This window comes from Eubalaena glacialis, chromosome 7, assembly GCF_028564815.1.
Source record: "Eubalaena glacialis isolate mEubGla1 chromosome 7, mEubGla1.1.hap2.+ XY, whole genome shotgun sequence".
Classification (NCBI taxonomy): domain Eukaryota; kingdom Metazoa; phylum Chordata; class Mammalia; order Artiodactyla; family Balaenidae; genus Eubalaena; species Eubalaena glacialis.
In genome coordinates this window covers 16445267-16460237 of record NC_083722.1, presented here as the reverse complement: position 1 = coordinate 16460237, position 14971 = coordinate 16445267, and the positions used below count along the sequence as shown (strand labels likewise).

At 38.6% G+C, this 14971-nt stretch overlaps 1 protein-coding gene across 3 annotated transcripts in view; it reads right to left on the bottom strand.

Moving 5' to 3' along the window:
- The window catches only part of CDKAL1 (CDK5 regulatory subunit associated protein 1 like 1), a 669678-nt gene that overhangs the window by 463363 nt on the left and 191344 nt on the right, over positions 1-14971 (bottom strand). For all 3 annotated transcript variants that reach the window (XM_061194866.1, XM_061194868.1, XM_061194867.1), the window contains exon 7: positions 13188-13236. In XM_061194866.1, the coding sequence (XP_061050849.1) occupies positions 13188-13236 (49 nt within the window). The remainder of the gene's footprint in view (positions 1-13187; positions 13237-14971) is intronic.

Below are 14971 nucleotides of genomic sequence, written 5' to 3'. Positions count from 1 at the left end.
GAAAAAATGCTACGTAAAAGAGATACAGTGAATAAAAAGAAGTCCATTCTAGAACATATGAGAAATACAGAGGATAAATAAGTAAAGTTAGAGGACTGGTTATTTGAGGGAAACAAAGGAGGAGAGAGAAGGGAAAGAAGACTGAAAGGGACATGAACTGACACATCTAAGAAGGTGGCAAAATGCAATGTTTACCAACCTGTAACCACATATTAACACAGAACATAAACTTAAAACAAACAGGTTCATGAGGAAAAAAAACAAAAAACAAAACTAAATAACAGCAATAAATTTCTGGCTCCTTTAGTTATTAGAAGGCAGAAGTTATCACCTATCTAATTATACCAGTGAGAAGGGGAAGTGTTCCCAACATGTAAAGCCAATGCACAACTTTTTCCACTATACTCAGACTACAGTAACTACATCAGAGATTACACATAATGAGATGATGCATAAGAGTATCCTTTCAAAGCATATTTTGACATCACTAATCATTAGAGAAATGCAAATCAAAACTACAGTGAGGTATCACCTCACAACAGTCAGAATGGCCATCATCAAACAATCTACAAATAAATGCTGGAGAGGGTGTGGAGAAAAGGGAACCCTCTTGCACTGTTGGTGGGAATGTAAATTGATACAGCCACTATGGAGAACAGTATGGAGGTTCCTTTAAAAACTAAAAATAGAACTACCATACAACCCAGCAATCCCACTACTGGGCATATACCCTGAGAAAACCATACTTCAAAAAGAGTCATGTACCACAATGTTCATTGCAGCACCCTTTACAATAGCCAGGACATCGAAGCAACCTAAGTGTCCATCAACTGATGAATGGATAAAGAAGATGTGGCACATATATACAATGAAATATTACTCAGCCATAAAAAGAAATGAAATTGAGTTAGTTGTAGTGAGATGGATGGACCTAGAGTCTGTCATACAGAGTGAAGTAAGTCAGAAAGAGAAAAACAAATACCGTATGCTAACACATATATATGGAATCTAAAAAAAAAAAAAAAAAAATGGTTCTGAAGAACCTAGGGGCAGGACAGGAATAAAGACGCAGACGTAGAGAATGGACTTGAGGACGTGGGGAAGGGGAAGGGTAAGCTGCGACGAAGTGAGAGAGTGGCATGGACATATATACACTACCAAATGTAAAATAGATAGCTAGTGGGAAGCAGCCGCATAGCACAGGGAGATCAGCTCTGTGCTTTATGACAATAAAAAGTAACAAACTATTAAATACTTCTAATTATCAAAATTTTCAAGAAAAAAGAGAAAAGCAGATTTAAATTTCCTGTCTAGTTACATCTGAGCCATCAAATTACTCTATGTTGCCAGTTTATTCACTTGAGATAGGGAGGGTGGGAGGGAGACTCAAGAGAGAGAAGATATGGGGATAAATGTACACGTATAGTTGATTCACTTTGTTATAAAGCAGAAACTAATACACCATTGTAAAGCAATTATATTCCAATAAAGATGTTAAAAAAAAAAGAAAATTATTTTATTGAAAAGCAAATGCTGAAATAGCAGATGTGCTTTTGTGGTTCAATACTATCCCAGATGTACCATGCTACATATCCAAGCTCAGTTCACTTACTCATTAAGTGTGGAAACATCTTCAACTAAATCTCCATCGTAAGAGAAGTTACTAAGTCATTAACACTGATAAAACCACCCTTGAGATAGTTCCACCTTACAGTCTCAATTTACAAAAAGTTTATATTCTAAATTAGTATCAAATGCAAAGTACAATTCTGACAGAGTGAAGATTAATAGCAATGTGTTAAATAAGAAAGAGCTGTTTGGTGAAGTACCCTGGGAATTTAGGTCAGCCTAATCCAAGATCACATCAATTACTGAGAAGTTAGGGGAAATGGAAAATCAATAAAACTTTCAGATTGTACCATACTGGGAAAGCCTTGAATTACCAACACTGGAGGCATCTGAAATCAGACTAAATGAAATACCAGCAAACATATTAAAACAATTGAGGCCTCCTTTATTAGAGACTGACTAGAGAAGAAATATGACTTAACAGTAGAAACATTTTTCTATTTTCAATACGCAATATTTATTTGCAATCATTTGTCTTAAGTTATCTGGTTTGACTATCTTTTACAAAGAATTTTTTTTAAGATTTCTTTTGTTTAGAGGACTTCATATACATATATCAGAACAAATACCCAGATTTATATTTCCTTCAAAGCTTTTATACCAAAAACTAGGGGGGGCTTTAGTGACCACGTAAAGCAAGACTAAGGTGAATATGAGTATTTTTTAAAGAAAGAAATGTAGGAGGAGCTTCAAGATGGCGGAGGAGTAAGACGTGGAGATCACCTTCCTCCCCACAAATACATCAGAAATACATCTACGTGTGGAACAACTCCTACAAACACCTACTGAACGCTGGCAGAAGACCTCAGACTTCCCAAAAGGCAAGAAACTCCCCACATACCTGGGTAGGGCAAAAGAGAAAAGAAGAAACAGAGACAAAGAATAGGGACAGGACCTGCACCAGTGGGAGGGAGCTGTGAAGGAAGAAAGGTTTCCACACACTAGGAAGCCCCTTCGCGGGTGGAGACTGCGGGTGGCGGAGGAGGGAAGCTTCGGTGCCACGGAGGAGAGCGCAGCCACAGGGGTGCGGAGGGCAGAGCGGAGAGATTCCCGCACAGAGGAGCGGTGCCGAGCAGCACTCACCAGCCCGAGAGGCTTGTCTGCTCACCCGCCGGGGCGGGCGGGGGCTGGGAGCTGAGGCTCGGGCTTCGGTCGGATCCCAGGGAGAGGACTGGGGTTGGCAGCGTGAACACAGCCTGAAGGGGGCTAGTGCGCCACAGCTAGCCGGGAGGGAGTCCGGGAAAAGTATGGAGCCGCTGAAGAGGCAAGAGACTTTTTCTTGCCTCTTTGTTTCCTGGTGCGCGAGGAGAGGGGATTCAGAGCGCCGCCTAAACGAGCTCCAGAGACGGAGGCAAGCGGCGACTATCAGCGCGGACCCGAGACGGGCATGGGACACTAAAGCTGCTGCTGCCGCCACCAAGAAGCCTGTGTGCGAGCACAGGTCACTATCCACACCTCCCTTCCCGGGAGCCTGTGCAGCCCGCCTCTGCCAGGGTCCCGTGATCCGGGGACAACTTCCCCGGGAGTAACACGTGGCGCCTCAGGCTGGTGCAACGTCACGCCGGCCTCTGCCGCCGCAGGCTCGCCCCGCATCCGTACCCTCCTTCCCCCCGGCCTGAGTGAGCCAGAGCCCCCGAAGCAGCTGCTCCTTTAACCCCGTCCTGTCTGAGTGGGAACAGACGCCCTCAGGCGACCTACACGCAGAGGCGGGGCCAAATCCAAAGCTGAAACCAGGGAGCTGTGCGAACAAAGAAGAGAAAGGAAATTTCCCCCAGCAGCCTCAGGAGCAGCGGATTAAATCTCCACAATCAACTTGATGTACCTGCGTCTGTGGAATACCTGAATAGACAACGAATCATCCCAAATTGAAGAGGTGGACTTTGGGAGCAAGATTTATTATTTTTTCCCCTTTTCCTCATTTTGTGAGTGTGCATGTGTATGCTTCTGTGTATGATTTTGTCTGTGTAGCTTTGCTTTTACCATTTGTCCTAGGGTTCTCTCTGTCTGTTTTTCTTTTTTTTTGTTTTTTTAGTATAATTTCTAGCGCTTGTTATAATTGGATTAGTTTTTTGGTTTGGTGGCTCTCTTCTTTCTTTCTTTCCTTTTTTAACTACTTAAAAAAATTTTTTTAATAATTATTTTTTATTTTAATAACTTTATTTTATTTTATTTTATCTTCTTCTTTCTTTCCTTCTTTTTTTCTCCCTTTTATTCTGAGCCACATGGATGACAGGCTCTTGGTGCTCCAGCCAGGCATCAGGGCTGTGCCTCTGAGGTGGGAGAGCCAAGTTCAGGACACTGGCACACAAGAAACCTCCCAGCTCCACGTAATATCAAACGGCGAAAATCTCCCAGAGATCTCCATCTCAACGCCAAGACCCAGCTCCACTCAACGACCAGCAAGCTACACTGCTGGACACCCTATGCCAAACAACTAGCAAGACAGGAACACAACCCCACCCATTAGCAGAGAGGGTGCCTAAAATCATAATAAGGCCACAGACACCCCAAAACACACCACCAGATGTGGACCTGCCCACCAGAAAGACAAGATCCAGCCTCATCCACCAGAACACAGGCACTAGTCCCCTCCACCAGGAAGCCTACACAACCCACTGAACCAACCTTAGCCACTGGGGGCAGACACCAAAAACAACGGGAACTACGAACCTGCAGCCTGCGAAAAGGAGACCCCAAACACAGTAAGTTAAGCCAAATGAGAAGAAAGAGAAACACACAGCAGATGAATGAGCAAGGTAAAAACCCACCAGACCTAACAAATGAAGAGGAAATAGGCAGTCTACCTGAAAAAGAATTCAGAATAATGATTGTAAAGATGATCCAAAATCTTGGAAACAGAATGGAGAAAATACAAGAAACGTTTAACAAGGACCTAGAAGAACTAAAGAGCAAACAAACAGTGATAAACAACACAATAAATGAAATTAAAAATTCTCTAGAAGGGCTCAATACCAGAATAACTGAGGCAGAAGAACAGATAAGTGACCTGGAAGATAAAATAGTGGAATAGAGCTGGATAAAGAAAAAAGAATGAAAAGAATTGAGGACAGTCTCAGAGACCTCTGGGACAACATTAAACACACCAACATGTGAATTATAGGGGTCCCAGAAGAAGAGAAAAAGAAACGGACTGAGAAAATATGTGAAGAGATTATAGTTGAAAACTTCCCTAATATGGGAAAGGAAATAATTAATCAAGTCCAGGAAGCACAGAGAGTCCCATACAGGATAAATCCAAGGAGAAACACGCCAAGACACATATTAATCAAACTATCAAAAATTAAATACAAAGAACAAATATTAAAAGCAGAAAGGGAATAACAACAAATAACACACAAGGGAATCCCCATAAGGTTAACAGCTGATCTTTCAGCAGAAACTCTGCAAGCCAGAAGGGAGTGGCAGGACATATTTTCAGTGATCAAGGAGAAAAACCTACAACCAAGATTACTCTACCCAACAAGGATCTCATTCGGATTCAATAGAGAAATTAAAACCTTTACAGACAAGCAAAAGCTAAGAGAATTCAGCACCACCAAACCAGCTCTACAACAAATGCTAAAGGAACTTCTCTAGGCAGGAAACACAGAAGAAGGAAAAGACCTACAAAAACAAACCCAAAACAATTAAGAAAATGGTAATGGGAACATACATATCGATAATTATCTTAAATGTAAATGGATTAAATGCTCCAACCAAAAGACATAGACAGGCTGAATGAATACAAAAACAAGATCCGTATATATGCTGTCTACAAGAGACCCACTTCAGACCTAGGGACACATACAGACTGAAAGTGAGGGGGTGGAAAAAAATATTCCACGTAAATGGAAATCAAAAGAAAGCTGGAGTAGCAATTCTCATATCAGACAAAATAGACTTTAAAGCAAAGACTGTTACAAGAGACAAAGAAGGACACTACATAATGATCAAGGGATCAATCCAAGAAGAAGATATAACAATTGTAAATATTTATGCACCCAACACAGGAGTACCTCAATACATAAGGCAAATACTAACAGCCATAAAAGGGGAAATCGACAGTAACACAATCATAGTAGGGGACTTTAACACCCCACTTTCACCAACGGACAGATCATCCAAAATGAAAATCAATAAGGAAACACAAGCCTTTAATGATACATTAAACAAGATGGACTTAATTGATATTTATAGGACATTCCATCCAAAAACAACAGATTACACTTTCTTCTCAAGTGCTCATGGAACATTCTCCAGGATAGATCATATCTTGGGTCACAAATCAAGCCTTGGTAAATTTAAGAAAATTGAAATCATATCAAGTATCTTTTCCAACCACAATTATGGGAAAAAATCTGTAAAAAATACAAACACATGGAGGCTAAACAATACACTACTTAATAACCAAGAGATCACTGAAGAAATCAAAGGGGAAATCAAAAAATGCCTAGAAACAAATGACAATGAAAACACGATGACCCAAAACCTATGGGATGCAGCAAAAGCAGTTCTAAGAGGGAAGTTATAGCAATACAATCCTGCCTTAAGAAACAAGAAACAGCTCAAATAAACAACCTAACCTTACACCTAAAGCAATTAGACAAAGAAGAACAAAAAAACCCCAAAGTTACCAGAAGGAAAGAAATCATAAAGATCAGATCAGAAATAAATGAAAAAAAATTAAGGAAACAATAGCAAAGATCAATAAAACTAAAAGCTGGTTCTTTGAGAGGATAAACAAAATTGATAAACCATTAGCCAGACTCATCAAGAAAAAAAGGGAGAAGACTCAAATCAATAGAATTAGAAATGAAAAAGGAGAAGTAACAACAGACACTGCAGAAATACAAAGGATCATGAGAGATGACTACAAGCAACTCTATGCCAGTAAAATGGACCACCTGGAAGAAATGGACAAATTCTTAGAAATGCACGACCTGCCGAGACTGAACCAGGAAGAAGTAGAAAATATGAACAGACCAATCACAAGCACTGAAATTGAAACTGTGATTAAAAATCTTCCAACACACAAAAGCCCAGGACCAGATGGCTTCACAGGCGAATTCTATCAAACATTTAGAGAAGAGCTAACACCTATCCTTCTCAAACTCTTCCAAAATATTGCAGAGGGAGGAACACTCCCAAACTCATTCTACGAGGCCACCATCACCCTGATACCAAAACCAGACAAAGATGTCACAAAGATAGAAAACTACAGGCCAATATCACTGATGAACATTGATGCAAAATTCCTCAACAAAATACTAGCAAACAGAATCCAACAGCACATTAGAAGGATCATACACCAGGATCAAGTGGGGTTTATCCCAGGAATGCAAGGATTCTTCAATATACGCAAATCAATTCAGTGTGATACACCATATTAACAAATTGAAGGAGAAAAACCATATGATCATCTCAATAGATGCAGAGAAAGCTTTTGACAAAATTCAACACCCATTTATGATAAAAACCCTCCAGAAAGTAGGCATAGAGGGGACTTACCTCAACGTAATAAAGGCCATATATGACAAACCCACAGCCAACATGGTCCTCAATAGTGAAACACTGAAACCATTTCCACTAAGATCAGGAACAAGACAAGGTTGCCCACTCTCACCACTATTATTCAACACTGTTTTGGAAGTGTTAGCCACAGCAATCAGAGAAGAAAAAGAAATAAAAGGAATCCAAATCGGAAAAGAAGAAGTAAAGCTGTCACTGTTTGCAGATGACATGATACTAAACATAAAGAATCCTAAAGATGCTACCAGAAAACTACTAGAGGTAATCAATGAATTTGGTAAAGTAGCAGGATACAAAATTAATGCACACAAATCTCTGGCATTCCTATACACTAATGATGAAAAATCTGAAAGTGCAATTAAGAAAACACTCCCATTTACCATTGCAACACAAAGAATAATATATCTAGGAATAAACCTACCCAAGGAGACAAAAGACCTGTATGCAGAAAATTATAAGACACTGATGAAAGAAATTAAAGATGATACAAACAGATGGAGAAATATACCATGTTCTTGGATTGGAAGAATCAACATTGTGAAAATGACTATACCACCCGAAGCAATCTACAGATTCAATGCAATCCCTATCAAACTACCACTGGCATTTTTCACAGAACGAGAACAAAAAATTTCACAATTGGTATGAAAACACAAAAGACCCCGAGTAGCCAAAGCAATCTTGAGAAAGAAAAACAGAGCTGGAGGAATCAGGCTCCCTGGCTTCAGACTATACTACAAAGCTACAGTAATCAAGACAGTATGGTACTGGCACAAAAACAGAAATATAGATCAATGGAACAGGATAGAAAGCCCAGAGACAAACCCACGCACATATGGTCACCTTATTTTTGATAAAGGAGGCAAGAATATGCAATGGTGAAAAGACAGCCTCTTCAATAAGTGGTGCTGGGAAAACTGGACAGCCACTTGTAAAAGAATGAAATTAGAACACTCCCTAACACCATACACAAAAATAAACTCAAAATGGATTAAAGACCTAAATGTAAGTAAGGCCAGACACTATCAAACTCTTACAGGACAACATAGGCAGAACACTCTATGACACAGATCACAGCAAGATCCTTTTGACCCACCTCCTAGAGAAATGGAAATAAAAACAAAAATAAACAAATGGGACCTAATGAAACTTAAAAGCTTTTGCACAGCAAAGGAAACCATAAATAAGACGAAAAGACAACCTCAGAATGGGAGAAAATATTTGCAAATGAAGCAACGGACAAAGGATTAATCTCCAAAATTTACAAGCAGCTCATGCAGCTCAATATCAAAAAAACAAACAACCCAATCCAAAAATGGGCAGAAGACGTAAATAGACATTTCTCCAAAGAAGATATACAGATTGCCAACAAACACATGAACGAATGCTCAACATCATTAATCATTAGAGAAATGCAAATCAAAACTACAATGAGATATCATCTCACACTGGTCAGAATGGCCATCATCAAAAAATCTACAGACAATAAATGCTGGAGAGGGTGTGGAGAAAAGGGAACCCTCTTGCAATGTTGGTGGGAATGTAAATTGATACAGCCACTATGGAGAACAGTATGGAGGTTCCTTAAAAAACTAAAAAAAGAACTACCAAACGACCCAGCAATCCCACTACTGTGCATATACTCTGAAAAAACCATACTTCAAAAAGAGTCATGTACCACAATGTTCATTGCAGCTCTATTTACAATAGCCAGGACATGGAAGCAACCTAAGTGTCCATCAACAGATGAATGGATAAAGAATATGTGGCACATATATACAGTGGATTATTACTCAGCCATAAAAAGGAACGAAATTGAGTTATTTGTAGTGAGGTGGATGGACCTAGAGTCTGTCACACAGAGTGAAGTAAGTCAGAAAGAGAAAAACAAATACCATATGCTAACACATATATATGGAATCTAAAAAAAAAAAAAAAAAAATGGTCATGAAGAACCTAGGGGCAAGACAGGAATAAAGACGCAGACCTACTAGAGAATGGACTTGAGGATACGGGAGGGGGAAGGGCAAGCTGGGACGAAGTGAGAGAGTGGCATGGACATATATACACTACCAAATGTAAAATAGATAGCTAGTGGGAAGCAGCTGCATAGTACAGGGAAATCAGCTCGGTGTTTTGTGACCACCTAGAGGGGTGGGATAGGGAGGGTGGGAGGGAGGGAAACACAACAGGGAAGAGATATGGGGATATATGTATATGTATAACCGATTCCCTTTGTTATAAAGCAGAAACTTACACACCACTGTAAAGCAATTATACTCCAATAAAGATGTTAAAAAAAAAAAAGAAAGAAATGTAAATCCTTTAAATATTGTACTTCTTCCCTTAGCTTTAGTTACATATCTTGTTCAACTATCAAGATGATACAAAAGAAAATCCGAAAGTCGTTATAATAGGGTGTCTCCTAAAGCAAATGCTATAAATGGATGGAATTTTCAGGCCACTAGTGTTAAACAGTGAGAACTCATTCAGCATATCTTAAATTCTCCAGTTTGCTCCAACCAAGACAGATACAAAGGGAATATGCTTTGTTTGGTTTTCTTGTAATTACAATAGATTTAAATGTTTTTATCACCAATGTATCTTATTAATACATTTTTTTAAAATACTACTTTGTATACCACAAGAAGAATGCAAACAGGCTGTGGCAGAGGCTGTGTGTCCCAACCCCCTTCAAGGAAGACATATGAAGACAGCCCAACAGGAATCAAATGTGGAAACAAGACAGTTATAGCAGAACCCTCTAGTCAGGCTGTATTCCATCTGGCCCTCCTGGGCAGAGCCTTCTCCTCCAAGGAGCATTTATCAATCAGGGTCCCAGCAAAGCAGATGGCACACTGCGTAACTGCAGAGATTTTAATAAAGGGACTATTTACTAAAGTTTGGCAATGTTAGGAAAACCAACAAGAGACAATGCAATCCTCTCAGGCTAGCAACAATGGGGTGTGTTTTCACCCCTGGGCCTGAAAAAGCAAAGGAAAGGAAGAGTTACAGGAACCCGGAGAAACAGATGAATAGAGAGGGCCACCTGACAGGAGCTGTGACCTTCAGGTTAGGATGGGCAGGGAAGAAGGGAGTGAGAGAGGGGAACGAATCCTCCCATTTCACACTCTAGTCACACCCCCAACCTCTAACTGCAGAAATCCAACTAGATGCCAGGTAGCAAGGATCCTACCGATGCAGTCCACACAGGTCTGCCTCCATGGACACACATCAAGGTGGGGAAGGGTGGGGAATGGATCTGGAGGGAAACAGAACTTATCCACTTCTGTGTAAGATCCTAAGATGTATGTGAAACAAATTGCAAATAATATACAAGACATATCAAACAGTACAGCTGACTGGAGCAAAAGGTGTATGTACAGAATTAATGGAAGAAAAAGTGGAAATGGTAGAATGAGGTAGAAGTCACAAGTTAATTTGGTAGGTAACAGGCAACCACTGAAGGTACACATACAGGAGAGTGAGATATTCCCAGAAAATGACAGCCGTATATACGGTCTGATTGAAAGGAGCATGACTGCAATCGAAGGTCAGTTAGATTATTCCTGCACCCTAAGTATTAAGGGGGTAGTAAGAAATAAACATTAACATGAATTTTCCCCTAGTGCATCCCAGGTATCTCAAAAGTCTTCTCCATTTAATCCTCTCCATTTTAAACTGAGTCTCAGAAAAGTAACTTACTGAAAAACAACCAACAAGTAGTTAACTGTTACAAGGACCACATTATTTCACTAACTTGTGCTGTCTTGTAAGTCTTGGCAGTAGAAATAGAAAGTGAAGAATGGAAGTTTCAGTGACAGACCCAGATCTCCATTAACAAGAAGATCTCAAATGAGTCCCTTAACCCCTTCCTGGATCAGCTTCCTCATCTGCAAACTAAGGGCATCTAACAAAATTATTTCTCCCATCTCTGAAATTCTCCTGTTGTATTACTAAGACTTAATTCATCAATCTTCTCACCCTCAAACCAACCTGCCAGTGAACACCCACAGCAACTTCATCTTCAACTCATCTCTTGCCGTAGACTATCACAATTAAACCCAACTACAGTCGCTCCAATAAACCCACTTAAGCAAAACTCTTCAGTGCGATGCTATCCCTAATTAACCCAACCTGGAGGTGATAGGCCTTCTGTGATATTGTGATATAAGAAATACATATTTGGTCACCATCCCCAGTTCTTGATACAGATCTCCTAAAACTCTTATGATTTCCTGAGTGATAGGGTGAGAGGAGCATCTTTTGTTATTCATAATAAGCCCCTTTCAAGCAAATCTGAATTTGTATTAATGAGTTAACTCTTGGAGGAAACAGGCTGGTTGGTGTCATCCCTGATGACATATGATGTGGAGCATCTTTTCATATGCTTATTTTCCATCTGTGTGTCTTTGGTGAGGTTTCTGATGAAGTCATTGGCCCATTTTTTAATCAGGTTGCTTATTTTCCTGTTGTTGGGTTTTGAGAGTTATTTGTGTATTTTAGATTACAGTTCTTCATCAGGTATGTCTTTTGCAAATATTTTCTTCCAGCCTGTGACTTGTCTTCCCATTCTCTTGATACTGTCTTTTGCATAACAGAAGTTTTTCATTTTAATGAGGTCCAGCTCATCAATTATTTCTTTCACAGATCATGCCTTCGTGTTACATCTAAAAAGTAATCGCCATACCTATGGTCACCTAGATTTTCTCCTGTATGATCTTTACTGTCATTCAGTTTTTAAAAAATATTTAGTGGCTAGTATATGCCTGGTACTCAAGCAACAATACCCTCAAGCATCCTGAAGCCCTGCTTTAAGAAGCTCAACTGAACCGTTAAGGCAGTGATTCTCAACTAGGAGAGAGCACAGCAATCATGGTATAGTATGAACACAGTGTCAAATTTAAGAGCACAGGCATCGGAATCAGACTGCCTAGATTCAGATTCCAACTATGCCACTTACTACCTGTGTGCCCCTATGTCGCAACTTCCTCTTCTAAAAAATGAGGAAAACAGAGGTACCCACTGTACTTCACAGTACTGTTGTAAAATTCAATGACTTACTCCATGCTTAGCATAGTGCCTGTCACGCTGTAAGTGCACAATAAATGTTAGTGATGATACTTCTAGACCTTACAAGATGGGGTTGAGGTATAGTTTGAAAAAAAAAATTCAAAGTTATCACTGCTACAAATTTTTAATCGTGATATTTCATTTTATTTCAGGATTTCAAGGAAGACTAAGGTATAGTCTAAAATTCTCATATTCTGTGGTCACCTAATAAATTAAAGACTCAAAATTAATGAATAACAGCATGTGGAAGGTAGTAAATACAAGCCAGAAGGAAAAGTATGTGGTTAAAAATCTCAATTTGATGGAAGTAGACTGTTTTTTTTAAAACACAAATTCCCATTTATTAAAAAAAATGGTTAAAATTTTAAGTGAGAACCTCAATTCACTTAAAGTAGACTATATTTACAAATTAATCCACAGAATTAAGAATGGTTTATTCCTCAGTGGCTTCAATAAGAAACTGTTTCAAAGAACACTGGCTAATAAAACAATCAAAGCATAATTCTATTTTCTGTAACTACAAAAATTATACATAGAAGAGGAATCAAAATTGAATACTACTTTTAAAGTACTTTCAGAAGGGATAACTACAACTAATTACGTGATATAAAAACAAGTAAATAATGTCAATTATATCTCAATAAAACTGAAAATAAAGCTGTTTCCTTATTTTAAAATTAAATTCTGTCTTCCTGATCTGAGGTTCAAATTAAGTCTATTTTACACTAAAATAAAAATAAGATTTTTTAAAAAGACTATACCTGACATTTATAAGCCAACCAAATATATGCCTCCTATATTGGATTGGTCAATGCACAAAGCAGTCAAGGACAAAATTTTATGATTTTTGTCCAACAATAACTTTCATAAAAATGCTTAACAATGTTAACTAAGTAGTATTTTATAATACAGTTCAAATAGTATATACATGTGCTTATCTGACTTTCAACAATTACCTTTAATTGTTTCCTCCACAACTTCTACCACACGATCTATCTGTTGAACCTAAAAAGAAAACAAACTGTTAGACAAGCAATTTACATGCAGAAGAAACAGCAATTTTTGTTTATCCTTCTGCTTGAGTCAACATAACACATTTCGAAGCACACAAATGCAAGTTTTCTTTAATTAATGCATTTGGAGATACTATAAGAAATACTCCGTATTGTTTTGTGTTACAATGAAGTATGAAATTATCACTCTCCTGTCCTCCAATTATAATTGAAGAAATAATATTACATTTAAATAAACTGCCTGGAGTTCTATTAGGATAGCCTATCAACATAAACTGAACACATCCTGAGATATAAATTGCAGTTTAATTAAAACATGTATCTTCACACAGAGCTTCAAGGAAAATAGCATAATATGACAACCTACACAAAAGGACATATGCTGGTATTAAGAAGATCTACTCCAAATTTTATGCTTTATTATTTTAACACTGAAACCCCTTTTAATGAATTTCTACCATGTGCTGGGTACCCCGCTCAGGCCCGTGGAATACAAAATCAAATAACAGCTCCTGCCCTAGACACAAGTGACTAAGGAAGATTTCCCAGGGTACCATGGGAACACAAAGGGAAGATAATAAAACACGTCTGAGTAATCCAGCAATGCTTCTCAGGGAACCAGAGATGACTCTTGAGGGATAAACAGGATTCAGATAGGAGAAGCCCACTAAGGGGATTCAGTTAGAGTGGCTACAGTTTGGAAGGAAAATGAAAAAAGCAAAGACTGTAGCCCAAGAAGCTAGAGGAAGGAGAGCAAGACAGGTAAGAAAAGGTCATAAGTTGATATTTCTTCTACATTTAAAATCCTCAGAATCATTATTGTTTTATCACAAAATAGAAATATAAAAAGGAAATAAAGTAACTCATAACACCCTCCATTTCCACTCCTCAGATGAAATCACTCATAACGGTTTGATGAGTAGATACCAAGTGTTAAACATTTACACATAATTCTGTTCTGTAGCGTTTTCTTCCGTAACAAATTATGAGACAGATAGACAGATGACAGATAAAATAACAGACCTCCGCTTGATTTTTTTTTCTATACATCATCAATACATCTAGGTCTACTTCATTCATTTTACTAGCTGCCTACTCTCTCACATATGGATATAACATAATGCATTCATACAGTTCAGTAGTGATGAGTTCCCCTAATGATGAGCATTTTTGTTACTCCTAATCGTTCATTATTATACAATGATGTTGCAATGAACTCAACTGAGACAAGAAGAACCTTTTAAAAACACTTTATTTAAAATGCAATGTCACATCTCTTTGAAATATTCTTTTGGCCTCAGTGCCTTACAGGAAATAAGGGAAGACTTGAGAGAACACACTTGAATCCAGCTCTGCCTGTGACCACTCGGCCCAGCATGATGGTAGTAGTAACAATAATTATTGAGAAATTGTCAAAGGCAAAGTAAATCTCAGAGAAAGTTAGATCTTTAGTCCTAAACAAACCTACCTAACTGGAGATGGATGTGTCCACCCAGAACCACTGGAACCATTAAGTTCTGGTTTTATTAAGAGAATCCACATGGCTTCCTTATAGAATGTGATCAAACCCAGGATAATAGAGAGTTCAAAGAGGAAGAAGTAGCCAACAGTGTCAAATGCTTCAGAGATAACAAGTAACATAAAGACTAAAATGGGTATACCTGATTTAACAATAAGGGGGTCAATGAACCCAGTTTAGTAATGAATCATAAATAAGAAAATGGTGA